Source organism: Maniola jurtina, chromosome 10 (genome assembly GCF_905333055.1).
Source record: "Maniola jurtina chromosome 10, ilManJurt1.1, whole genome shotgun sequence".
Lineage (NCBI taxonomy): Eukaryota > Metazoa > Arthropoda > Insecta > Lepidoptera > Nymphalidae > Maniola > Maniola jurtina.
Genome location: NC_060038.1, coordinates 17,770 through 45,144, shown reverse-complemented (window position 1 = coordinate 45,144; position 27,375 = coordinate 17,770). Strand labels below are relative to the sequence as shown.

Below are 27,375 nucleotides of genomic sequence, written 5' to 3'. Positions count from 1 at the left end.
GTAACAAGGTTCGTATTTCATTGGTGTACATTTGGTTTTAGCCGGCGTTAGTTTGTGCTGCGCAAATGAATGTTATCGATAAAACATATGAAAGTGCTAGTACAGCTGTATTTTAACTATACTAATAATAACAACATTAACATAATACTAGTATCTCGGAAGAGTAGTGGCAGGGCTTCGATGTTAGATTGAGTAGGTCGATGGGAGTGGTGGAGGCGGTGAGTACAGCGCGGTTGTGTTGAAGGCGCGGAGGGCGCGCGCGGGGAGCGCGGCGCGGCGGGCGCGGCGGGCCCGCCCGGCGAGCGCGGCGCGCGCGGCAAGCGCGGCAAGCGGGTAACCACCACCACTGCACGGCGCGCGGTGTTGCGACACTTCTGCGACGTCTTCTTAGACGACGATAGTTATCATCCCCGAAGTTACTCGTAAATGTCGTATCGAGAGTACAACCCGATCGTCTCGTATTCTAGCATTTTAAATTAATATTAAAATTCTACTTATCGTCAATGGGTCGCAGTCGAAGTCCAGTTTTACCGAAAAATTGTAACTCGAGTCGCAACACTGCTGGCCTAGTCGTGAACAAGTGACGAGTCTTTATCTGGTACTTCCGAAGGTCTAACGTCGCGCTGCTGAGGATAACACCGATCACCTTGATCGTTTAAAATTGAGGATAGCAATAGTTATTAGTAACTTCCTTTAATTAGCAATAAATCTTGCCCAACACCACGTCAGCGCCGCGTTAGGCCCAGAAGTTAGCCAAGAACTCTTCGGTCTATCGTTTCCTACCTACGATTCACAGTGTCTTCTGAAACTATTCGTCTTCTCATCGAAAGCATTTTGTTTTGGTTCTCGAAAGGTGTGTCTTCGACTACATCACTCTCTAGTATCTTGGAACTGTCTGTTCTGTGTGGACGACCCGCTCTGTCCTGTTTATATCTTGAGCTTGAGCACTGGCATGCACGCAGCACGAGCATGTAACTCACTAGCACGCCTGTTGTTGCCGCGTGGTAGTGGTACAAGTGACGACTGACTGTAGCTTGGCGGACGACTGGTGGCCGGCGGCGACAGGAGCGCGAGGAGCGGCGCCGCAGGCCTATGAGATAAGTAACTTATTTATTTGGTTTTTGCTACTTCCCCAGCTTCAATCGGCTGGAATTTCTGAAAATCACGCTTTCTTTCTTTGAAGGGGTCTAAAATATAATCTACTTATAATTATATGCATATTTATAAGTTTCAAGGCTCAGCGCGTTGATGTCAGTCGGTCAGTTTTTCATTCTATATGTACCTACAGATTTTCAGACCTAACTAACTTTGTACCTTCTGTATTTTTCTAAATAAATTTGAACGAAATCATTTATGATCTGGTAAACGAAGTGGTTTTCTACTGAAGGAAACTCTTTTCAAAAATGATGCAATAAAAATCTGTTCTCTACACTTTTACTGAATAAAGAGACGCTTTTATGACGTGGGCGATGATGAGCTGATGAGTGACGGGCGCGCTGTTGCAGGCGCGGCGGGCGCGGAGGGCGCGGCCGGCCCGCGCGGCCCGCCGGGGCTGGACGGCCGGCCCGGCGACCCCGGCGTGCCCGGCCCGCCCGGGAAACCGGTAAGTGACAACGCAACATACAACTACTGCCATCATTTACCTTTATTTGTAACTTTAGTTGTTGTTATTATCGTCATTGCCTCACTTCTTTTTAATTATTAAATTCGTACGTAAGTAATTTTATATGATTTTTCATTTGTCTTTTTTCTAGATTCTAGGATAACATTGAATCGTTGTATGTTATATTATCACCGTCCAATATTTGAATCGTCTAGGGCTCAGACGATTCAAATATTGCCCCGAAGTTATTTTCATCCTTATGTGTTGTACCCCCGCGCAGGGCGAGCTGGGGCCGAAGGGCGAGAAGGGCGACTACGGCGACATGGGCTCTCCGGGCATGCTGGGCGCGCCCGGCCTGCCCGGCCCGCCCGGCTACCCCGGCCTCAAGGGCGACAAGGGCGACAAGGGCGACTCGGTGAGTACCCCTCCCCGCTACACTACCTCGCAAACCTCTCCCACCTAATGCTAATGATTTGATTCCCAGGAGACGCACTTTGCTAAGCAGGTAATAGCACCCGAGTGCACAAAGACGAGTGAATCCTTCCTCTCACTTCCCTGTGGATCGTCATCCTCAGAGTCCACTTCTTGCTTGGTGTGATTCATAAATGAACGATATGTCAGTAACAATGTACCGTTGGTTTATTTTCCGATGTGGCGGCGGTTGGTTCGCGGTGCGTGCGGTGCGTGCGGCGTGCGGTGCGTATATTGTTGCGTGCGGCGCGCTCAGCAGAAGTACCGGAAGCTGAGACGCAGGCAGGTAACTATCCACTCCCACACTGCACACACACACACAGACATACATTCAAACACACACTGCCGTACTCTACACAAGTTAATTTTTGCAATGTCCGAGAGTAAAGTTCAAGTGGCATCGCTGGGAACTGTTAATCTTTATGCCCACTGTTGAACTTGCAGGGAGACGGCACCGGCTACGAGCTATATGGACACGAAATGGTGAGTTCACTTTATTTTCCTTACTTTGCTGAATTTGCCTAATACTTAGAAAAATGACGACATTTTCCGCTTCGATGTGTTATATTAATGATTAGGAAGCTACTTGTACGGGTCTCGGCCTTGTTTTATCCCTTGCTTCCTTCTTCCAGCAATACAACTTGTAGGCCTTGCTCAACACAATCCATTCTGGATCATCCTTTTAGCCTTTTGCGTTGTCCACTTTGCCTCGCTGTAATCCGTCTAGATCCAGCATCGTCTCTGTGATGTTCCATCCTCCGCGTTCCAGAAATTAATCTGGTATGGATAGGTTCTGTTAAGCTGTCTGTTAAGTCTCTGATTATAATTATGATATCAAGAACTAAGTAACTATTGACCGAGGGCAGCGAGCTCTCTGAGTCTATTTGAGTGAATTTGCACTTGTCCATCCGTTCGGATTATAGCTCACTTTAGTTTGTTTGCTTTTTGCCTCCGTTATTTGAAAATCCCGATCTATTCTCAATTGAGGGTGATCGAATAGAAAGGAAAACGAATGACTTCTTTATAAAACCAGTACAAAATAATAAATATATAGCGTTCCTAAAGTAGTAATGATTGCTGATGTAAAAACGCCAAAAAATCTGATCTCTACCACACATTGAAAATCATATTATTGTTCATAAAAATGGAAAGAGTTACTGCAGAGTTTGTCGCCGGCTCTCCTCAGTAGAATCTTGTCAATGATCGCAACCCGGTAGTAGAGTGAATTATCGTAGGAGCCAAAAATTCACCCATTTGAAGCTTTATTAACCAACCTTAAAAAAAGTACCCTGAACCGATTTGCAAATTGGAAGGGTATACTGTGCAGGTGGTTCCATATATTGGTGAAGATCTGATGAATATCTTCGGAGATGGAGAACAGAACTCCTCAATGGATAAGAGCAAATTGCTCGCGATCAGTGTAATAGCTTAGTAAACAGTAGGATTTTAACTGGGCACAGCATATACAGTGGGGTCACTAGAAATTGTGAAATAAAAAAAATTCAAAAGAAAAATAAAACCGACTTCAAAAACCAAAAGCACTAAAAAGTAATAAATGATTTTTGTTTAGTTACACGTGTAAATGTACCTAGGTATGAAGTCGGGCGAGCTTCACATTTGGATTTCTAATTTTGTTTTATTATGCTCGCTCGACTTCATACCTAGGTACATTACACGTGTAACTAAACAAAAATTAATTATTAGTTTTTAGTGCTTGTGGTTTTTGAAGTCGGTTTTATTTTTCTTTTGTTTTTTTTTTTTGAATTAGTAGAATGTATCGAAAATGTACAAAGTAACACTAGCGTTGTCAACATTGCTCTGCCCCGTGTGTGACTCGGTGTGGTGTGCAGATGATGGGTGCGCCGGGCGCGCCGGGCCCCGCGGGCCCCCCGGGCGTGGCGGGCCCCCCGGGCATCAAGGGCGACAAGGGTGAGCCGGGGCTGCGCGGGAAGGCCGTACGTATTCACACTACTCCCGTTCTATTTTCACTAGCACACATAGATATCGTGTGTGCGAGCACAGGTTCTTCTATTTCTTCACTCTCAGGGTCCGATCGGACAGCAATTCGATACAACCGGAGAGAGATCTCTCCGAGATGCGAAGGCGTTATACCGTCGACATCTTTATTCGAGGCTGGTACTGAAAATTTTTTGGCCAAAACATACAATAACAGTGTGCTTCGTACAAAGCTTTTCCATTAGGCTACTTGTTACGGTAAAAATATTTAACTTTGTTTGAAGATAACTATTTTTTTTAAGCAAATTTTTCATCTTATGGCTTTTCCATTAGAGATCAGTGATTGGACAGCTAACCCAAATTTCCAGCTCATATTGAATTATTGACGTAGATAATATTTTTATTATTTTATTACCTACATTAATAATTTTAAGTGTAATGTGGTCACGTTGCAGGGCGAGCGAGGAGAGAAGGGAGACCCGGGCCCGATGGGCTTGCCGGTGAGTTGGGGCAAGGCGGTCTGTAATTGACTCATAATAACTAGCTCATTTTATTCAGGACATGAATGTTAAGATTAGCTTTCCGGGAAGTTTTCCCAAGTTAACATTGGTAAGGTAAAATTGGTCTAAATTTGCTGATCTAAACCGCCATTTTGGCAAGGTTACACTTATATAAAATTACGATCTTTGTATATTGACCATCAGTGTATAGTACAGACCCAAACGATAATCATGGCCGAGATTAATGTCGAGCTGAGAATTTCAATAATATTGGTATTTGGTATAAATTGAAGATAACTAAAGAGTTGGTATACGATTTCGCAGGGGCCCGTGGGGCTGCCGGGCGAGCCGGGCGAGCCGGGCCGCGCCGGCGACTCCGGCCCACGGGTGAGTCGCACGACACACACGACACCAGCCTCGCGTCGTACACGCTTCACTAGGAATGGCTCGATTACAAGAGTTCTTAGCTTGCCATAAGCTCAGAATCATGGGCACAACGAACGTTGCCAGTTTGTGTGGAATTAAACATAACGCCATGTCCGTCATCGGCGCGGATTTCCGAATCAAAACATTGTAATCCTGATAATTTATTTTGTTGTAGAAGAGCTGTGCTTCGTTATTCTTCAGATAGTGACACTCGCATCGCGGCCGCCAAATACATTGCGAGATGTACATAATATTATATTTTACGGCTGCTTTCTTGAAACGAGATTACTTGGATATCGAGCCGTTCCTTGCGAATGCTCCATCGTCGAGGTACACATTTCTATCAACACGAAGTCTGTTACGAACTCCGAGGCCGATGTTGGCGGAGTACAATGTGCTCGTAGTACGAGTGCCTGACAGTTATTCACACACCCCACTTATAGCACTGACCAGTCCCCCGGTAGGCGAGCTAACCTCCTAACCCACTAATCAGTCGTAGGGAACGGTAGCAGCATGACTAGCTCCGCGCCGAGCGCCCGCGCGCAGCACGCGTACGCGCGCGGCGAGCGGGCGCGCGGCGCGTGCACGTGTGGTGCGTGGTACTAACCCGGGTGTGTGGCGCAGGAGAACCGCTGGCCGCCGGACTTCGCCTTCACGTAGTAGCGCCGCGCCGCGCCGAGCCGCGCCGAGCGCGAGCCGCGGCCGCCGACCGAAGCATCAAGGTCGCGATGATCTCCTGTAAAGTGTAAAATTTGTACGTAACTAGGTTAGATTACTTAGCTCGTAAGACGTTACCAAATTAGGCTAAGTGTTGAAAATCTGTATAAAGTGATATTTTCGTAATTTTAAGCGACAACAATTGTAAATGTATCGATATCGATGCGGCGGCACCGTCCGGTCGCCGTCGCGCCGCCGGACGGGGCCGCTCACGTGCCGTTGTCGTATCGTTAGCGGTAAGGTGCCTGCTGTAAAAATATATTATATCTCTTCTGTCTCCCGTTTCACAATTCTTGCCTCGAATCATCGCGTCCGATACTTTATCTCTCATCTTCGAATTCTTGCTCGGCGTAGTGTTCCATTTACCTTTGACTATCTATCTATTCGTGTACTACTTATTTACATAAGTAATGAAGATGTTAAATCTAATGTTATCAACGACAGAGGAACTATTTTTGAATCGCTATAAACATTTGTATATTTACAACGATCCCCCGCGAACAGCCGCGGCCGGGCTCTCGAGCCCGTCTCGCTGCGAATGATTCATTATATCGTATTGGTATGGTTAGCGTAAGCGTATTTACTGTCGTGGTGTAACTGTCGTGGTCGCCTCTACTCGTGTAAGCTATGTGTAAGGCGGTGCCGGCGAGGGCGCGCGAGCGCGGCGCGCGGCACGTTCGCGCGCGCTCGCGCTCGTTCGCTGCCGCGCGGCTCGCGAAGTGTCCCAGTGCTCCGTCCGCACTATTAGCTACTTTAATGTTGATTCGTGCGTATTCGCTTCGACCTTCTGTGTGTATCGTCCCATGTTCTGATGTACTTTTGCTGATGTATAATTATGAATGTCGTCTCTTACATAACTGTCTATCTCGAATGTACAAATCGTATCGCTCGTCGCCGGGCCGAGGCCTGCCGTCGTCGTATCCTAATATAACATATTATTACTATTACGATCGAGCTAAGTGTATGTATTATAAAAAATAATTAAGGATTTAGTTTTTTTATGAATCGAAAGTTGTCATTTGTACCATATTCACGAGAGCATAAAACTATTGTTGTTCACAAATTATTTTCAAGGAAAATAAATAAACATTGCATGCCGTGCATCCTGCGTCTTTGCATTCTTTCGTTTCCCACCTCCGGACTCCTTCACTCACCCGGACCCGCTCGTCGGGGAACACTCGTCTACGCAGACCGACAATCGCAACCTGATCCTCATCAACGAGTGGAGTCTGTCGCGGGAGCTCGCCGCACGCTCGCAAGTACTCTCGGCGAGGACTCGCGAGCGTACGGCGAGCAGTATCTCCACCCGTACCCGCTCGCCACACACCACTCGCTAACCAGTGGGTCGCCGACTAGATCAACCTCGTCGACGAGTGGAGTCTGTGCCGGAAGCTCGCCGCACGCTCGCGAGCGTGCTACTTTGCCACTTCTACGAACTTTGCTCTTGAACGTTTTGCATGGAGCCTGCACTGTTGCATTACTTGAACGTAAGCAGGCAAGTATCCGTTTCCGATATTACTCCTGTATTGTATTTTGGTATGCGGATGGGAATGCATCGCGCGCATGCGTCGCGCGCGCGTGTGTGTGAGAGCAGCTGACGATGTGTGCGTTGTTGCAGGGCCCGCCCGGACTCGACGGCATGAAGGTGAGTTACACTATGTCGCGCTCCTGACGCTCGCCACTATCGAACGACGATACATTATGCAGATAGGGTTCTACCTTTAAAGTAATAGCTTTTTTTCTGCGATTCCATTTGCCTTGACTTAGTACTTTTTAAAATATTCCGTTTGAATTTAAAAATTTCAAGTTCTGGACGGTGATTTGAGCTGAACTCTGATCATACGGATAACTTGATCGGGTGGAATCCCACTTAACTCGCTTCCCTCTCGCTACTCGCTGTACATTTGTAGAATCGACCCGTGCGGTCGAAGCCTGCAGCGATAACATTTGAAGACACGAGTTGAAGTTTTGTTTTGCTCAGTAGCGTGTGTTCCGCCTGATGTGCGTGTGTGTGTGCAGGGCGCGCAGGGCGAGCCGGGCAGCAAGGGCGAGCGCGGCGACCCCGGCCTGCCCGTACGTCACTCCTTACTTTATACCTCTCATTGCTCATAATATGTTCGCCGTCCAGTGGACACTCACTAATGCGTTGCGCCATTGCAGGGCACCGATGGTATTCCCGGCCAGGAGGTGAGTGTGACGCGCGGCGAGCGGCGCGGCGAGCGGCGCAGCGAGCGGAGTGGGCTGACACGGACTACGGCGAGGCGTGCTTCGTACTTTCGTATCGACCGCTCGTCGCGCCGCCACCGCTCACAGCGGCGAGTCGTAGTCGAGCGTCAAGTAAACAAGCTCTGATTCTGCGGAGGGGGAATGTGTCGATCTGTTTGGCAGCACCGAGTGGCGCGCGATGGCCATCCCTTCCCGTCCAGTGTTCTTTTTACCTGACGCCGATAGTGAGAGTCTAATGTGGCACTATTAATGTTTGTTTGTCGGTAGGGGCCGAAGGGAGACAAGGGCTACAAGGGCGAGGCAGTAAGTGTGACTCCACTCGTACGAGTATACTCGCTCACTAACTTTCTCTCGCGATACATCCTGCATGCCACCACTAACGCTAAATGTTGACACCAGCACCGACTTGCTTATTACTTACCTACTTACTTACTTTAGTGTATGTATGGAGGATAAAGTCTTTGCGATCGTCCTTTATAAAAATTATAACACAATTATTACAAATGAAACACTTTCCTTAAACATACACTACACCGCAGATAGCTCACAAACAAAATTATTATAAAGTTGTTGTTTTTACGAATGGACAATGCGAACCTACTTATTTGCCCGTCAGTTTATAAAATGAAACTATTTGTTTCTATAGATAGAAATAAAAGAGACGTAGATAAGTACGCATTGTACCGAATAAAAACTTGAAGTTGACACGAACTTGTGAGCTTCTGTAGTTGAGCTTCGACAGAGTGGGGCAACTGTTGCTGTGTTGCAGGGCCCGGCCGGCAAGCGCGGCCGCAAGGGCGACAAGGGCGAGCGCGGCGAGCAGGGCGTGCCCGGCCTCGACGCGCCCTGCCCGCTCGGCCCCGACGGCCTGCCGCTGCCCGGCTGCGGCTGGCGCCCCAGCAAGGTACGTCCGGCGTCCGTCGCGGTCTGCAGGGCCCGGCCGGCGAGTGCGGCCGCAAGGGCGAGTTAGGGCTTGTTTTGGGTTTAAAATTAATTTGCACGCCTAGAAATTAAATAACTAAAAAATATTACGTAGTTGTTATCGTAGAAGTAAAAGTAGCGGGAAGTAATAACTAAAACGCTATCACTAACAAATCAACGAAGCACGCTTCCCTTTAGTCGACCTCTGTTCACAGCTGGACTCTCGCGAAGCGCGTGTCAGCGCGCAGGCCCAGCACCCAAGTTTGTGTACCGACTACCGACATTACCTACCACTGACGTAATCGTTATTACTGAATGAATCTATTGCACTTAATTTGATCAACCTATTGCTTAGTAAGTGGCAGCGCTGGTCGCATTAGCCGTGCGATGGTGCTACGGCGCACTGACACGCGCGAGGGTCGCAGGGCGGAGAGCGAGTAGTGGCAGTGGTTGTGGTGCAGGAGGCGGCGCGCGGCGCGGCGCGCGAGGACGACGTGGAGGCGGAGGCGGAGGCGGAGGAGGGTGACGCGGACGCGGAGGCGGAGGCGGGCGACTACGACGCCCGCGACGACGACCTGGACGCGCCGCGCGACTACGACGACTACACCGACAACGCGCACCACGAGCCGCACCGCGACTGACGACCGCAGGTGCGCTCCGTCTCTCTCCACCCACCGCCGACCGCCGACCGCCGACCGCCGACCGCCGACGAGTATTTCGGATTAAACAAGTAGTGTGAAGAAATCTAATTAAGATACTGAGAGAATAACCGTCATTTGTAGATCCATCTAGAAAGGTGGGTGTGCCGCAATCACACGGCGCGCGGCGAGGAGACATTGGTTTGGGTTTATCCGCAGCTGTAACGTCCGCTGCACGCGCGTGAGAGCTGGATCGCGCAGCTCCCCACTCCGCAGCCCCGCTTTCTCGCTGCACCTGAGTATGTTTTGCTTGCTTGCACAGTAGAGATTGAAACTAACCGGGGTTTGATAACAGACTAACCTGTAATAACAAATTCCATTTAATTTCACATTAGGATGGTAAGATCAGCGGTCTTGAGCTCAGTGTCTGGTGTTGCGCAGGAGGCGATGCTGGCGTGGCTGCGGCGCCGCCTCGAGCTCGACGCCGACAACGCGCTGCCGCAGCGCTGACGCAGCGCTGACGCAGCGTTGACGCAGAGCTGACGCAGCGCACTGCGACACCCAGGGAGGACTCCGCTCGAAGACTGACACTAGCCGAGGTCCGACTGACGCCGCTCTACACTGCTCGTGTCGACCGGCAGGAGGCATATCGAGCGCGGCAGCGTCGGATCTAGCGAGGCTCTCGTATTAAATAGTGTGAATTTTGCGCGTAGTGACGATGTCTGTGTGTGATCAGAGTTTCAAAATGAACATACAAAGCGACGAAACGGACGGTCGAGTGAGGACCGTGATGTGGCCGTCGTGTTGCAGTCTACTTGCCACCTCGCTGTTTAGTGTAACTCTATCTGTACACGCTTGAGGAACACCTTTTAAAAAGAAAGAAGACATTGTATAGGTATGCAGATATTACCGCAGCTGTTGTAGCTCCCTAGCGTCCGTCAGAGGCGTCAGACGGCAGGTCGCAGGAGCAACTTGTGATTGCGGTATGGGAGCTAACCAGACGTTAACATCTTCACGCAATTCGTCTGCCCGGGAGCGAGTGCCGCAACACGACCGTCCTATCGTCTAATGAACGCCTGAGGCTGAGATCTACGTGTAGAGCGTGTTTTGCCTCGCCTCGAGGACCGAGGTGCGCCCCACTCGACGAGCGGCACCTCCCGCAGCGGGAGACGTGGACGACGCGAGTGGGGCGCTGCCGGGACGCCTGCAGGCGACCACTCCATGCTGCAGGGGTTCCGTTGTTGGGAACCACTCCGTCTTATATAAATATTATCCTTAGTTTATCCTTAGTGGGCCGAGTCACTTAGGTTTAAATATTAGTGATAATTTTAGTATTATTGGTGTGTAGTTTTGATCGTTGTAAATATTAAGGTAGATGAGTAGGAGTATAACTGTGAAGCGTAGAGACTGCGGAGTGACGCAGTGGAAGCTCAGCGCGAACGTTAACCACACAACCTGAACTCTATATTTTGTGGTACAGACCTCCGTCGCGCGTCGCACGAGCAGTACGTCGAATGCCCCAGCAGCCGGCCCGCGCTGAACTTGTAAGCCTGACATCTCTACAGCGCACTTTGACTTTGCTCTACAGATGTCACACCCGCACTCACAAACTGTGACTACGGGTGTAAGTCGTAGAAAAACACGACGAGCAATAACTGTAGTGAACTGGTACGTTGATAATAATTATGCCAGTCAGTCAGTTTATCCGTTTAGATGTATAAGTACCTGTTATATAAGATGTAACGTCGTTTAGATGTATAGGTACCTGTTATATAAGATGTAACGTCGTTTAGATGTATAGGTACCTGTTATATAAGATGTAACGTCGTTTAGATGTATAGGTACCTGTTATATAAGATGTAACGTCGTTTAGATGTATAGGTACCTGTTATATAAGATGTAACGTCGCTTAGCAATAGGTACTTACTTCGCACCGACTTCATTTACATATTCAACAAAATGTCTATATTTTCATATGGAACAGTGAATACCTATGTATATTCTGTATAGTAGGTGGTAAATTATTTATCTAAGTAGTTAATACTAATTAAAAGGCCATCGCGCACGATCGACTGGTCGCCTGTGATTCGTCCTCTCGGCAGAGGACAATATTCGCAAATATAAACAATCTGTCGTCATGACAGTGCGTAGAGTTTTATGACTTGCCTAATGAGATGAGTAATCTATATACTCAGAAGCGACAGGTTTTGTTGTAATATCGTACCTACGGTAATGGCTTGCACGTTTGCTTTCTTTTTTTATTAAAAAAATTGTACGTAGCCTCAGGCTAAAATAATATTACCTACATAACAAAACAATATATGTATTTTGTATCAGCCACCTTGTTCTTGTTACTAACGTTTTAATGATGAGAACGGAAATTTTCGAATATTTTGCGAACTGGTAGGTATGTATGAACGTATAAAGGAAATGAAGATTGATACAAGTATACCTAGCATATTACATGACGCGTGGCGGGAAAACATCGCTCGGAATAACTCCTGAGAGCCTCGAGCGCTGACCTTGTGCGACCGATACTAAAATATAATATTGTAGAACGAACGAACCGTCCCTCCCGATGTTGTTGAGCCGTGTCCACACGCGCGGCGACGCAGCGTGATGTGTGGATACGCCCTTCCTTCCAAATATATTACTACTGTGCCCTATATGCTAAATAAACTATAACAAAATACTACAAAAGAAAAAACGTATAGCTGTCGCAAGTAAAATACCTACTTACCTCTTTATTTTGTGCGCTGGACGCAGACTGATATCACCTTCCTTCCTTGCTGCAAAAGCTCTTTATTTATAATTAAAGTAAAAAGTTACTGCAAATAAGTAAGCAAGTAGGTACCTGCCTATAAGATCTGAAATTAAATAAAAAGAAGAAGAAATACATAGACTTGCATAAATGCATTATTGTGATTCGGATTGCATTTCGTTCGTTCAATATTTTTTTTAGTTATTTAACAGAACGCGTGACAAATCGCAGGCGACGGTCGGCGGCGGCGCGTGAGCCTGCGCGTGCGCCTGTGTACAAACAGTAGCTACGTAGTTTATGGAACCATCATATAATACCTCATCATGTAGAGTTTCATACACTAGGCACTTTGTCTAAACTCCGATCTTATAATCCAAACCATATAAAACCTTGGTAACATAATATTTTGTCATAACTCGTAAGCTTTTCTTGATAAATATTGCAGGGCAAAACATTGAAGTGAAATTCTTCACAGTATTTAGTACCTACCGAGAAAGTAGGTAGGTACTTGTACATTTTCCGCCACAGTAAAATTTCTATCATCAAAACAAAAATAGTACTATATTTCATTATTAAATTAAATATGGCGTTTGGCGCCAAAATTCAGCAGTTCGACGCGCGATGTCAGCCATACAACGGCCACAGACAATAAATAGCATGCGTCTTGCGTAAAGGCCAATGGCGAATAGTATATTTTTTCATATAAGTGACATTTTGGATTCATAATCAGGATTTTAAGATCTGAGCGTAGATAAATAAAAATTACATTACAGCTGTTGTAAAAATTGTTAATATTAATTATTATTAGCTTAATGAATACAGAACTCGTGAGGGACGAACGGTGTTAACGATCGTTCGTAAGCGTTAACGTTAAGTCAAGCTCACACTCGATGTTTGTACATATTATTGCCTAACTACTGTTTCATATTGTATTTATTGCAAGTGTTCATTTTTATTTTAAGATAAACCAATAAAATCTAAGACTTACATTTTTTTAAATAGAGTTTTATTATAATTTTAATCCCTCTACAGTAGGTACCTACTACACAACGAAAAAGTGCAAATTATGATGTTTAGTGAACAAGCGATTTCGTTTGGTAGGATCCTAGGATCTAGAATAGGATCTAAGAAGTGGCGCCACGAGGTTCTGGATGGAGGGGAGAGGGGGGGTACCAGTAAACTTGTTTCTGGTCGACATGCGTATTCTGAAAGAAAAACTTTTTAAAACAAGTCAACCGACTTCAAATGCACTGAAAGAATCAAATTACTTTTAAGTTATGTATACCTGCCTATTTACTTTAAGGTATTGACATTTACTGCCATTATATATGGTATATGATAGATACTGCCATTGGCGCAATTACAAGTGCCATAAGCCTACTTTGTCGTATTAGTTTACAAATTTCGAAAAACCAAATTCAACTTGAATTACGCGGGCAGACCCGTCTTGTGCCCCTTAAATCAATCCATAAGTACTTGCGTCTTGCATACTAATATTACAACTAATTACCAAACATCCTGTATACTAATTACCAAACACCCTGTATACTAAATACCAAACACCCTGTATAAACGCGAAAGTGTGTCTCTGTATCTGTATGTCTGTCTGCGCAACAGATTGACGGATTTTGATGCGTACGGATTTAGCTTACATCCCGGTTATTTAATTTTCCTGGATAAATCCCGGAAAATTAAACAGTTCCCATGGGATTTAAAAAATCTAAATCCACGCGGATGAAGTGGCGGCCATCATCTAGTTTATCATAAACCGAGGAACAAAAATGTAAGTAAATATTATAATTGGTTATTTGATGTCGATGCGACGTCGGCGCCACATTCCTTATCACTGCCTATTTGTGTTATTAGGGTTCGGTACCTCAAAAGGAAAAACGGAACCCTTATAGGATCACTTTGTTGTCTGTCTGTCAGTCTGTCTGTCACGAAACCTATAGGGTACTTCCCGTTGACCTAGAATCATGAAATTTGGCAGGTAGGTAGGTCTTATAGCACAAGTACAGGAATCAATCTGAAAACCGCGAATTTGTGGTCAAATCATTAAAAAAAAAATTAAAATAGGTATGTGTCCAATCGCGAACAATCAAGTACTGTAAAAAAAACTACTTACAAACTAGATGGCGCTGTTTCAATTTTCAAAGTAAGATAACTATACCAAGTGGGGTACCATATGAAAGGGTTTTACCTGTACATTCTTAAACAGATTTTTATTTATTTTTATGCATAATAGTTTTTGATTTATCGTGCAAAATGTTGGAAAAAATATCCGAGTACGGAATCCTCAGTGCGCGAGTCTGACTCGCACTTGGCCGGTTTTTTCCTTTTGGTTTGGCGCCGAATTCATAAACTAAAGGTTATAAGTCTTAATAATTAATATACTTAAGCTTTATGATTTTGTTCATCGGTTTAACTTGGTCTGAAGTACATAATATGTACTTACCTAATATTAATTAATTATTTAACTACCTACTTATGTGGTAGGTACTTAAATTAACATTAGGTAAGTACATATTTATGCCGTAGGTAAGTATATCATACCTAGCGCACCTATGTCTAGATACGATTATTAAATTATTGCTGCAAATTAGGATATTAATTGGTATCAAAACATACTAAGTCATCGTATTGCATTACCCGCATACGATACGATAATATTGATGCTTGGGGGCAAATTGCAGTTTTACATATTGTAACTAAGTACATTTGATAGATCGAATCTAGTTACAACAATATGTAAAACTGTGTTTATGTACGTAACATACCGTACGTAGACTACAGAGTAGGTAGGTATGTAAATACACTACTGGAATAACAACACCAGCTTGTGGTTTAGCGGTTTATCCAATTTTTTTCCTCATTCATTAGTGTCATACCCAGTGCGTCGGTAACCAGACGTTCGAACTGAGACTAAAACTTTATAATATTAAATCCTGTCTCGAATACTCGCTGGTGGCGATTCTCGCTCACATCAAATATACTAGTTCTGTGAACAGCGGCCGAGTGAAAGTGACGTGCAGGCCGACGGACACGTGCACGTAGACATGCCATGGCAGCGCGGCGCGTCGCGTGGTGCGCGCTGCTGCTGTGCGGCGCGGCGAGCGGCGCGGCGAGCGGCGCGGGGCCGGCGTGCGCGCGCGCGCAGCCCTGCGTGGAGCTGGGCGGCTCGCTCGACGACTACTTCTACACGATCAGAGGTGAGCCGCCACAATGTCATTTGTTGAAAGGTTTACCTTTCAAAGTAAGATAACTATACCAAGTGGGGTATCATATGAAAGGGCTTTACCTGTACATTCTAAAACAGATTTTTATTTATTTTTATGTATAATAGTTTTTGATTTATCGCCCAAAATGTTAGAAAAAATACCCACGTACGGAACCCTCAATGCGCGAGTCTGACTCGCACTTGGCCGGTTTTATTTTAGAAAGCGCTTGGCAACCGGCGACCTCACGACCTCGTCCACAGCCTCGACCACAGAACAGCGACAAACCGTGAGCGCTGACATTCCTAGCTCCCTAGGTATTTCGTGGTTGATACTTGACATCCAATATACCTACTTACATAATTTATTTATTTATTTATTTATTTTCAGATTCTTACAATGCTAACAGCAAGCAAATGCCAAACCGCATTGCAAGTCATGATTAATGATTATATTATAATTATATATATTATAATATTATCTATTCGCACGACAACTTCAAACGTTTGCTTACTCATACCTAGTAGTCCTAGTACGTAGGATGGCTCGGAGTTTCAGATACAAACAACTAAACATTTTCAAAAATAAAATAAAAACCGACTTCAATAGGTATGCACAGACACTAAACAGTAAAAAATATTTTTTGTTTCTACACGTGTGTATTAATGTATGTTTTATTTTTATTTTTTATTTATTTAGTAATAGACTTAATTTAAAGAGAAACATTTCTCACCATTTGTTATAGACCAAAGCACTAGATAAAAAACAGACTGGTGTTTGGAATTTGCAGCCCAAATAGACCGTAGTCTGTGCTAGGGCTGACAAAAAGAGAAAAAAAAAATGTATGTGTATGAAGTCGGGCGAGTATAATAAAAGAAATTAGAAATCAAAGCATGAAGCTCACCCGATTTCATACATATATACCTAACTACACGTGTAGAAACAAAATACATTTTTTACTTTTTAGTGTTTGTGCTTGAAGTTGGTTTTTTTTTATTTCCCAACTTTTAGTTGTTCCCACTGTACTACGGGGAACATACATAAAAAAAAAGATTCCGACGAATTGAGAACCTCCTCCTTTTTTGGAAGTCGGTTAAAAATATGCTATACCTGCTTAAACCCCTACTGTTTACTAGCCATCACCGATCGCGAGCAATTTACTGTTATTCGTTAAGGAGTTCCGTTCTCTATCTCCGAAGCGACCTGGTTGCTGAATCCTTAGTTCAATGCTTTTTTAATTTTAATTTAAATAAACAACACAATATAGCTACACAAAAAGAATGATTTAATTTTTTTTTTTTATTTATTTATTTTTAGTGATAGACTTAATTTAAAGAGAAACATTTTTCACCAGTTGGTAAAGACCAAAGCACTGGATAAAAAACAGATTTATTTCAAAAAATACATAAAGATAGGATAGGTAGATATATTATTGCCATATTGCACACCCACTTAGTGAAATTGCCTCAGCTTGCGATGTTGTGTGTTTCAGGAACCTCGCTGACGATCACGTACAGCGAGGGGCGATACTTGCAGCTCACGTGCCGCGCCGGCGTCGCGCTCGACGACCGCGCGCTGCCCGCCTTGCCGCGCCGCGCGCCCGTCGCGCGCGTGCGCCTCGTCGCCTGCGCGCCGCCGCCGCGCGGCTACGCGCACGCGCTCGCCGCGCTCAACGTCAGCCTCGGCGCCGCGCTGGAGCTGGCCGCGCTGCCCGCCGCGCCGCCGCTGCGTGCCGCGGACCTCGCCGCGCCGCGCGTCGCCGAGCTCGCGCTGGAGCAGCCGCGCGCCTCCGCGCTGCTGCGCCTCGACCCTGCGCTGCTCGCTGCGCTGCCCGCCGCGCTGCCCGCGCTGCGCGACCTGCACCTCAAGCGCGTCGAGCTGCCCGCCGGTGCTCCGCTCGGCCCGCCCGCGCTGCGCTCGCTGTGGCTCGAGCGCGTCGCGGGTGCGGCGCTGGACGCCGACGCGCTGGCGCGGCTGCCCGCGCTCGACAGGCTCGTCGTGGTGGACGACGCGCTGCGGGAGCTCGACCTAAGCGCGACGACGCTGCGCAACGTGACCGTGGACGCGCCGCTACGCGTGCTGACGCTGGGTGCGCACGTTGTTGACCTCACGCTGCGGCGCGTGCAGGGCGCGGAGCTGCGCGGTGACTGCGTGGCGCTGCGGCGCGTGGTGCTGTTTAACGTGACGTGGCCACTGCCGGCGCGCTGGCTGGCGCGCTGCGGTGGCGTGCGTGAGCTGCGCGCGCTGGCGTCGCGCGGCGCGCTGGGCCGCGCTGAGCTGGCGGGCGCGCGCGCGCTGCGTGTGCTGGACGTGCGACGGTGCGCGCTGTGCGAGCTGCCGCCGGGCTGGCTGGCCGACGCCGTGGAGCTGCGCGCGCTCAACCTCTCCGACAACCTGCTGGAGCGCCTGCCGAAGTGAGTCGACCGAGCTCCGCGTCGCACGATGTCCTATAGCTTTTCCATTTCAACATAAGCTTGTCCACTATTTATTAGACTTTTTCATAAGGATTTCAAGATTAAGTTCCACGATTCTTTCCATTTTGTCTGCTGGTTCATTACAGCTCCGCGTTGCAACATCCTTTTCTGAGAACACTAATATCGCCTCCCCGGCAGCCTGGCGGCGTCGCCCGCGCTGGAGGAGCTGTGGGTGCAGCACAACCGGCTGAGCGTGGCCGCGCTGGCGCCGCTGGGCGCGCTGCCCGCGCTGCATACGCTCCGACTCGACCGCAACCCGCTGCGAGACCTGTGCGGCCGCGGCGGCACCTTCGTGACCACCGGTAACCCAGCTCTCTGTCCGTACGTCACCATCGAGAACACCGCCAGGCCACTAACGTGTGACACGTTGCAGGCATGTCGCCGCTGGCGGGCGCCACGGCGCTGCGCGTGCTGAGCCTGCGGCAGACGGGCGTGGTGGCGCTGTGCCGCGACTGGCGCGAGCAGCTGCGGCAGCTGGTCACGCTGGACCTGCGCAACAACAACATCACGCGCCTCACGAGCGCCGATCTGCGCTGGCGCCGCGCCGCGCCCGCCAGCGTGGACCTGCGCGCCAACGACGTGCGCGTCGACTACACGCAGGACGACTACCGCGCCGCGCTGCAGCTGCGCCCGGACCCGCGCGACCCGGTCAGTGTAACAACAGCATCACGCGCCTCACTGTAGCGCTCACTGTAGAGTACCTTGCCATAGTGAATGAGTGTGTAACGTTTGTTGCGTGCAGCTGACGACGCTGCTGCTGGACAACCTGGTGGAGTGCGACTGCTACGACTACTGGTTCGCGCGCGCGTGGCGCGAGCGGCCCGAGCACGCGCGCGTCGCGCTGCGCGAGCTGCGCTGCCGTGCCGACGCCGACGCCGCCGCGAGCGCCGTGCCGCGCCGCCTGCTCGACGTGCCGCTCGACGAGCTGCTGTGCGACATGACGGAGGTGAGGAAACGACTTCCTGGGAATTGCAAATATGAACAACAGAAAAAGAAATCGAACAACAGAAAAAATAAATCGAACGACAGATTGAAATCTGATACGTAGACTAGAAATCCCATGCAAACTACGGCAAAAATTAAGAAATCATAAATTTTTCCCAGTCTGTAAATAAAAAAATGTTTTTCCTGAAGTCCTAAAAGACTGTTTGGTATGTAGGCTAGGAATTGCCTATTGAATCTAGAAGATATCTGATTCAAAATTGAGTTGCAAGATTCCACCCGAACGAACACATTGCAAGTTGACCAAAAGCTTGCAAAAAAAGAGGTACCAATTCTGAGTGGGCCATGAAAATGATGTAAACGAAATTGATGTAAAAAAAATCTAGGGCACAAAATAAATTAAATTCCCGCCAAAAACATTTCACGTAAATGTTGCCAAGACTCACAAGTTACAATGTTAAAAAGTTATAAGATCTCTAGTAGAGCCAAGCCCCTAGCTGAGCTTAGATTTGTGCTGGCCATGGGATTTGAAGTGCTCTTGACTGGATCACACTAATTAACCAACCAAGATGTAGGGTTTGTAGAATCAGAGCTTGTAAGTAGAGCAATTTCTTATTTTCTGTGATAAATGTGATATATTATATTACCATTTATTTATTATTGACATTAAAGTTTAAAATATAATAGAGTTTGAACGTAGCTACACTTGGATGAAATCCGATATTTAATACTGAGCTGTGTCGCGCAGGGCTGCCCGCGCGCCTGCCGCTGCCGCGCGTCCGACGGCGGCGCCGAGCTGCGCTGCGAGCGCGCCGGCCTGCGCGCCGCGCCCGCGCCGCGCGCCGGCCCGCCCGTGCGCGCGCTGCTGCTGGCCGGCAACAACGTAACGCGCGTGCGCGCCGCCGACGTGGGGCCCGCGCTGCGCCTGCTCGACCTGCGCGACAACGCCGTGGCGGCGCTGGACGCGGGCGCGGTGGCGGCGCTGTGGGACGCGCGCGCCGCGCTGCAGCTGGCCGGCAACCCGCTCGACTGCTCGTGCGCCGCGCTGCCGCTGCTGCGCGCCGTGGCGGCCGAGCCGCGCCGCGTGCGCGACCTGGCGGCGGCGCGCTGCGCGGACGGGCGCGCGCTGGCGGCTGCGGCGGCGCGCGCGGTGCGCGACTGCGCCGCGTGGCCGCTGTGGCCGGCGCTGCTGGGCGCGCTGGCGCTGGCCGCGGCCTCGGCGCTGGTCGCCGCGTGCCTCGTGCGCCCCGCCGCGCGCCACCGCCTCAAGGTGAGACCGACCTCTCTCTCTCTCGTTCAACGAACAATCACATAGACAACAAAGAGATTAATATTGCATCGTTATCTAGTTTCAACTTATATTAAAATTAGCTGATGCCCGCAGCTTTGCTCGCGTGGATTTAGGTTTTTTAAAATCCTATGAGCTTAAATGAGGTAGTTATTTAAAAATTACAGACAGACACTTTAATTTTATTTATTAGTATAGATTTAAAGCCTAATATAATAATTAAACAATAGCTCCTCGGGAAATTAGTTTCAAGTCGAATGCAATATTTGTGCCGTACAGACAGATAAACAAACAGACCGACCGATGTTTTTCTAATGAGCATTTTGAAAACCCTCAGAAATATTAAATCGATTGCATTTAAAGCACCTACTTAATGCCGGCAGCGGTTCCTGTTCGAGCGCGGGCTGTGCCTGCGCTGGGTGCTGCGCGGCGCGCGGGCCGACGACGACGCCTCGCGCCAGTTCGACGCCTTCGTGTCGTTCTCGCACCTCGACCAGCGCTACGCCGACGAGCTGGCGCGCCGCCTGGAGCGCGGCGAGCGCCCGCGCCGCCTGTGCCTGCACGAGCGCGACTGGCTGCCGGGCGACTGGATCCCGGCGCAGATCGCGCGCTCCGTGCGCGGCGCGCGCCGCACGCTCGTGCTGCTGTCCGACCACTTCCTGGCGTCCACGTGGGCGCGCGCCGAGCTGCGCGAGGCCTATGCCGCCGCGCTGGCCGAGCGCACGCCGCGCCTGCTGCTGCTGCTGCTGCCCGGCTGCAGCGCCGACGCGGCCGCGCGCGCCGACCCCGCGCTGCGCGCCTACCTCGCGCGCGTCACCTACCTGCGCTGGGACGACCCGCACTTCTGGCGCAAGCTGGAGCTGGCGCTGCCGCCCGCGCGCCGCGCCGCGCCGCCAGCACGCCCGCCCCCGCCGCCGCCCCCGCCCCCGCCGCCATGACGCATACCTCATATCTCGCGCGCGTACCTATTGGAGCTGGGCCATGACCGCAGCCTCAGTCCCGTGCTATGACATTGCCAGTGAAGTTCTAAAGTGCAATAAACATTGACTACCGAGTTCAATGGTTACTTGTTAAATAACTGCCAATTTATTTCAATAAGAACTGAAAAACCATTTGCGCCTCGAGAGATGCTCCACGTAGGTTTTGTTTGTCGGATGGCGGTTCAGGACATCTCGTGAATCGTTAGAAGGTAAACGTTGTTGGAACTGTTCCGGGAAGTTGGATTTGTGTGGAGAACTAAATAAATTATGTAAATAGCGTAGGTTAATTACTGCAACCACATTGTGTAAAAGTGATAAAATTTACGTCATCAAAACTTATCACGTAACTTGTAAATCGAGAAAATATAGTGATTTTGTTGTCAGCAATGCTTGTTCTGAATCTGAATCTCGTTGTGAGCTGTAATATTACAATGTTTAAGAAAAATTATTTTTCAATTACCAAAGATTTTTATAAAAAAAAATTAAATACTGGGATTATACATACTTGTATAAGGGGTTGAACAGGGATCCCTCTTCCCCATACTATTACATTAATGGCCTTAGAAAAGTAATCTCCGTTACAAGAGAAAATGAAAAGCAAAATAGCGTCCCTTCGAAACCCCCATATTTACCGAAATCTTGCATTGAAAATCTTCAAAAATAACAAAAGATTAGCACATTCAACAAGAATGCTAATAAACAAATCGATACCGATGCAAAGCAACTGTGTAACAAAATATAAACGACCAAGATAACGTGTAGTCAGCGCGCAGGTGCCGCGTGTAATGTGGTAAGAACACGGCAGCAACTGTAACATTGTAAACTTAAGGACTAAATGCTAACCGTTAGGTTATGTTAGGTTATGTTAGGTTATGTTAGGTTATGTTAGGTTATGTTAGGTTATGTTAGGTTATGTTAGGTTATGTTAGGTTATGTTAGGTTATGTTAGGTTATGTTAGGTTATGTTAGGTTATGTTAGGTTATGTTAGGTTATGTTAGGTTATGTTAGGTTATGTTAGGTTATGTTAGGTTATGTTAGGTTATGTTAGGTTATGTTAGGTTATGTTAGGTTATGTTAGGTTATGTTAGGTTATGTTAGGTTATGTTAGGTTATGTTAGGTTATGTTAGGTTATGTTAGGTTATGTTAGGTTATGTTAGGTTATGTTAGGTTATGTTAGGTTATGTTAGGTTATGTTAGGTTATGTTAGGTTATGTTAGGTTATGTTAGGTTATGTTAGGTTATGTTAGGTTATGTTAGGTTATGTTAGGTTATGTTAGGTTATGTTAGGTTATGTTAGGTTATGTTAGGTTATGTTAGGTTATGTTAGGTTATGTTAGGTTATGTTAGGTTATGTTAGGTTATGTTAGGTTATGTTAGGTTATGTTAGGTTATGTTAGGTTATGTTAGGTTATGTTAGGTTATGTTAGGTTATGTTAGGTTATGTTAGGTTATGTTAGGTTATGTTAGGTTATGTTAGGTTATGTTAGGTTATGTTAGGTTATGTTAGGTTATGTTAGGTTATGTTAGGTTATGTTAGGTTATGTTAGGTTATGTTAGGTTATGTTAGGTTATGTTAGGTTATGTTAGGTTATGTTAGGTTATGTTAGGTTATGTTAGGTTATGTTAGGTTATGTTAGGTTATGTTAGGTTATGTTAGGTTATGTTAGGTTATGTTAGGTTATGTTAGGTTATGTTAGGTTATGTTAGGTTATGTTAGGTTATGTTAGGTTATGTTAGGTTATGTTAGGTTGGGGTGCCAGCCAGGTAACCTCCACGCGTGCCCGAGTGCTGCGGGTCCCTTTCGGATACGTCCGGGGGGAAGAGCTGCGCTTGGGTCGGTGCACCCCGGTAACATGGTAACAATTTCTTACAAGGGATATTGTTAGCCATGGCTAATAACCTGGTGGGGGGGGGGAGGTTTCTCCGCGTGCCCCTCTGATTAGCAGAGGGCACAGTGGAAGAAACCAGGGGTAAACACCCCAAGGGGTGGAGAGCTGTGAAGCCTATCGAGAGGAAGAAAACCTCTTTAAAAATAACCGAAGCGGGCGGGAACGCCCACCTAATCTCAAGGTTTGACGCCTGCCGATGGGATGAGTGGCTGATGGGGGATCAGTCGTTAGGGCGTCACATTGGGGGGGGAACTGGGGTTTAAAAAAAAAAAAATCATGGATAAAGCGTCGTATAAAAATTCTACCCGGGAGGGTCCCGCTAGCGGGGAATCCCTTGGTGCTTCGGAAAGCCGGAGCATCGGCCCCATCGTATACGGGGGGGCCAACCGACGTTTAATGGGGGTAGGTGCACGAATGGGGGATAAGGAAGAAGGAAATGTGCTGGGGGAAACAGAGAAGGAGGAGAAGAGGAGAGAAGAAGAAAAGAAGGAGGAGGTAGTAATGGAGATAGGAGAAATAGAGTCCGTGGGACCGAGGGAGGCAGGGCTGACGGAGTCCGTGGGACTGAGTGAGGTGGCGCTCTCGTTGCCGGGATCCGACATGATCGTGGAGTGCGGACCCAGGTCAGATTCGGATGCCTCTATAATCGTGTCGGGTCCGGGCCGCCTGTGGCAATTACAAGGCGTTAAAAGGCCACGTCTTGGGGAGGATGCTTCGGTGTCAACAGAAACCGATGATGAGATGTCGGAGGCAAGGAAGCCGAGAAGAAGGGGACGGCCTCCTGCTGCTGGCAAATCTATGGGGTCGGCCAAAGCCAAGGCGGAGCTGGCCAGGAAGAGGCGCCAAGATGTCTCTGAGAAGGCAGAGGAGGAACTGTTGAGAGCCTCTGTCGTCTCTCAATTCAGGAAGGAGCAGGGGCTTTCCGATTCGTCGGCAGCCGGATCGTTGGAGTCTGGGCCAGCAGAAGAGAAGACTGTGGCTCAGATCCAAATGCGAGTGCAGGACAGTCTGGCGGCGATCACGACGGTCGCCACAAAGTCTGGCCATCTCAAAGGGACATTTGTGCGTGTCCTGAAGGACGCTGTGGTCTCCATTAAAGAGGCTGTAGAAGTCCTCAGCTCGCGCACAATGTCAGAGGAGACCAAGAAACTGCAGGCCGAAAACACGCGCTTGCAGGCTGAAATGGCCAGCCTCCGTAAGGAGATCGCTGACATAAAAAGGGACATGGAGAGTGCGCGGAAACAGGGTTCCGTGCCCTCTCCCTCGGATATGGCTGAAGAGCTGCCCCCTGTGTCGCAGCCTTCTCAAAGGGGGAAGAAGGGTCGACGCTCTGAAGCCATCTCGGCTGCGTCCCCGATAGAGGAAATCTGTCGCTCGGTGATGGTCCAGGTCGGAGAAATGTTAAATGCCCGCCTGGCCTCCTTCGAGGACAGGCTCCTCCCGGAAAAGCGACTCCGCCCCCCATTGGCGGCAGATAAAAAAGAAAAGGCAGCAAAGCAAGCAGGCCCCAGCCTACCTGTGAAGGAGTTGCGTCCCACAGAGAGGACGCTCTCCGGAGAAGAGTTACACCAAACACCACCTTCTGCATCATCCTTCCAACCCCCTCCCAAAGAGGGTCTTTGGGAGAGGGTTGGAGGGAGGAAGAAGGGGAAAAAGGGGAAGAAGAAGAAAAAGAATAAGAAGAGGTCGAAAACTGGCGCACATGGCGATGGACCGCCCTTGCGGCCACAAGGCCAGTCAAAATCACAGCCACAGTCTCAGCAACGGCCTCAACCCTTGAACAAGGCTCGAAAGCTCCGACCGCCTCGTTCTGCTGCGATAGTTATAACGCTGCAGCCAGGGGCTGAGGAGAAAGGAGCTTCCTATAGTAAAGTGATACAAAAGGCTAAGGAAAATATCTCACTGTCTGATTTTGGCGTTGCCGCGGTACGGTTTAAAGTGGCTGCGACCGGAGCGCGGATTTTGGAGCTCCCAGCGGCTTCTGGTGGAGAGAAGGCGGATGCTCTGGCCCATAAGATCAGGGAAGTAGTAGGTGAAGAATTTGTGCGAGTCTCTAGGCCCACCAAATGCGTCGATATACGTGTTTCGGGCCTGGATGACTCCGTCACCAGCAATGACGTGGTGACCACCGTGGCACGTATAGGAGGTTGTTCTGTTGATCAGGTGCGTGCCGGGGAGGTAGTCCGCAATTCCTCGGGCCTTGGGACGATTTGGCTGCGTTGCCCAGTCATGGCTGCAAAAAAGGTGGTCGAAGGAGGAAGACTATTAGTGGGCTGGGTTTCGGCCCGCGTTAATCTGCTCGACGAGCGACCCCAGCGTTGCTACCGCTGCTTAGAAAGGGGTCATTTGAGGGCTCAGTGCATCGCTGAGACTGACCGCAGTGACACTTGTTACCGCTGCGGGCAGATTGGCCATAAAGCGAAGGAGTGTTCGGCCGCGCCACATTGTAGTGTGTGTGCGGCAGCTGGTAGACCAGCGGATCATCGGGGGGGCAGCGGCGCATGCAATCAGCCAAGAAAGTCCAGAATGAAGAGTGGTAAAGCTGACGATGGCCCCCGGGTCTCCTCGCAGTCTGCCGGCCCATCCATGAACAATCGGGCTGAGGAGGTTGAGATGGCCGTAGGATAATAAATGGCTCTCAGATTTCTTCAAGGGAATATCAACCACTCTGCTAGAGCTCAGGACCTCCTGTTCCAGAGTATAGCGGAGTGGTCGATACACGTTGCCGTGGTCGCTGAACCGTACTACGTCCCATCGGGTGACGATTGGGCAGGGGACCTTGACGGCTTGGTAGCCATCACAACCCGGACCGCTGCTGGATCTCCGAACTTCGAAAGAGTTGTGAGGGGGCGGGGTTATGTCTCAGCACAAGTGGGTGACGTCACAGTAATTGGCGTCTACTTCTCACCGAATAGAACTCTGGCGGAATTTGAGTCATTTCTGGTGGACCTCGGAGCCCAAATCGATCGGAATCGCTCAGACCGGATGCTCGTCGCCGGTGATTTCAACGCCAAGTCTATGGCGTGGGGATCTTCGGTGACTGACGCGCGTGGTAGGGAGCTCGAGGAGTGGGCGCTCTCAATGGGGCTGTCGGTGGCGAACCGGGGGACGGCTTACACGTGTGTGCGGCAACAGGGTGGCTCCATTGTAGATATCACTTTTGTTGATGCTGCTCTGGCATGCAGTGTCCATGGTTGGGAAGTGTTGGAAGGTGAGGAGACACTCTCCGATCACCGATATATTCGGTTCACAGTTGCCTCATCTGCAGCATCTGCAAGCGGTACAAGTCAGATCTCACGAGGCAACTGTCCTCGCTGGTCATTGAAGCGCTTAAACAAGGAGGTCTTGTACGAGGCGGCATTGGTTCAAGCATGGGTAACGGGTTCTGAAAATCCAGTGGAGGTGGAACGGGAGGCCGAGTCATTCAGCAAAGCCATGATGCAGGTTTGCGATGCGGCTATGCCACGAGTCGGTCCCTGCCCGCCAAAAAATGCAGTGTACTGGTGGTCAATGGAGATAGCGCAGCTGCGTAGATCCTGCGTAGCAGTGAGACGCCAGTACCAAAGGAGCCGCCGCCGTCGAAATCGGAATGAGCCAGAGGAGGCGCGCCTCTACGCGCTGTACAGGGAGGCTGTCGTTGCCCTACAGGTGGCCATTAAAACGGCAAAGGAGCTGGCGGAAGAGGAGATGCTTGAGAGCCTCAACGCTGATCCGTGGGGGCGACCATATAAAATGGTCCGACGAAAGCTGCGCCCCTGGGCACCACCCCTCACACAAACTCTTCAGCCTCAACAGCTGGAGATGGTCGTGGATTCGTTGTTCCCACAAAGGGTCATTCAGGAGTCACCTGATATGGCGCCGCCTACAGCTGGAGAGGACGAGACTGTTTCTCACGCGCCCGAAGTCACCGAGGGTGAACTAAAGGCAGCGGTGCTGCGGCTCCGATCCAAAAACACCGCTCCGGGTCCTGATGGAGTGCACGGCCGTGCATTAGCACTGGTTTTGGGCCCACTAGAGCCTCGACTAAGAGGGCTTTTCAGCGCATGCTTGGAGAAGGGACAGTTTCCAGGTCCTTGGAAGACAGGGAAACTGGTCCTGCTACGCAAAGAGGGTCGCCCAGCCAGTTCTCCATCAGCATATAGGCCTATCGTGCTACTTGATGAGGTAGGCAAGCTCTTCGAACGTGTGGTTGCCGCGCGTATTGTTCAACACCTGGAGGAGACAGGACCGGGTCTCAGCGACCATCAGTTCGGCTTCCGCCGGGGCCGTTCCACCATTGACGCAGTCGCACGGGTGAAGGCCCTAACGGATGACGCAGTTTCTCGGGGTGAGGTAGTCTTAGCGGTGTCTCTTGACATCGCTAACG

At 49.0% G+C, this 27,375-nt stretch overlaps 3 protein-coding genes across 3 annotated transcripts in view; all 3 read left to right on the top strand.

Moving 5' to 3' along the window:
* LOC123869064 (collagen alpha chain CG42342) overlaps positions 1-9,461 on the top strand; it is a 255,617-nt gene extending 246,156 nt beyond the window's left edge. Inside the window, exons 11-23 of the mRNA XM_045911801.1 lie at positions 1,523-1,603; positions 1,884-2,018; positions 2,331-2,360; positions 2,510-2,557; positions 3,925-4,029; positions 4,486-4,530; positions 4,855-4,917; positions 7,292-7,318; positions 7,693-7,746; positions 7,834-7,860; positions 8,167-8,202; positions 8,669-8,803; positions 9,282-9,461. Coding sequence (XP_045767757.1) covers positions 1,523-1,603; positions 1,884-2,018; positions 2,331-2,360; positions 2,510-2,557; positions 3,925-4,029; positions 4,486-4,530; positions 4,855-4,917; positions 7,292-7,318; positions 7,693-7,746; positions 7,834-7,860; positions 8,167-8,202; positions 8,669-8,803; positions 9,282-9,461 — 966 coding nt within the window. The remainder of the gene's footprint in view (positions 1-1,522; positions 1,604-1,883; positions 2,019-2,330; positions 2,361-2,509; positions 2,558-3,924; positions 4,030-4,485; positions 4,531-4,854; positions 4,918-7,291; positions 7,319-7,692; positions 7,747-7,833; positions 7,861-8,166; positions 8,203-8,668; positions 8,804-9,281) is intronic.
* Positions 9,462-15,038: 5,577 nt separating this feature from the next.
* LOC123869063 (protein toll-like) lies at positions 15,039-21,577 on the top strand. The gene is made up of 7 exons (XM_045911800.1): positions 15,039-15,428; positions 16,927-17,848; positions 18,047-18,210; positions 18,282-18,556; positions 18,651-18,855; positions 19,594-20,120; positions 20,522-21,577. Exons 1-7 carry the CDS (start codon positions 15,281-15,283, stop codon positions 21,074-21,076), a joined length of 2,796 nt encoding a protein of 931 aa, XP_045767756.1. The 5' UTR covers positions 15,039-15,280; the 3' UTR covers positions 21,077-21,577.
* A 1,708-nt stretch (positions 21,578-23,285) lies between these two features.
* On the top strand, positions 23,286-25,637 carry LOC123869062. The gene has a single exon (XM_045911799.1). It carries the CDS (start codon positions 23,286-23,288, stop codon positions 25,635-25,637), a length of 2,352 nt encoding a protein of 783 aa, XP_045767755.1.
* The last annotated feature ends 1,738 nt before the right edge of the window (positions 25,638-27,375 follow it).

Bases quoted from the DNA above. Each gene is read 5' to 3' on its own strand.
- LOC123869063 (XM_045911800.1), top strand. From the start codon at position 15,281: ATGGCAGCGCGGCGCGTCGCGTGGTGCGCGCTGCTGCTGTGCGGCGCG. The intron at 18,211-18,281 runs GTAACCCAGCTC...GACACGTTGCAG, and splicing joins CGGCACCTTCGTGACCACCG to GCATGTCGCCGCTGGCGGGC. The intron at 18,856-19,593 runs TGAGGAAACGAC...TGAGCTGTGTCG, and splicing joins GCTGTGCGACATGACGGAGG to CGCAGGGCTGCCCGCGCGCC.
- LOC123869062 (XM_045911799.1), top strand. From the start codon at position 23,286: ATGGATAAAGCGTCGTATAAAAATTCTACCCGGGAGGGTCCCGCTAGC.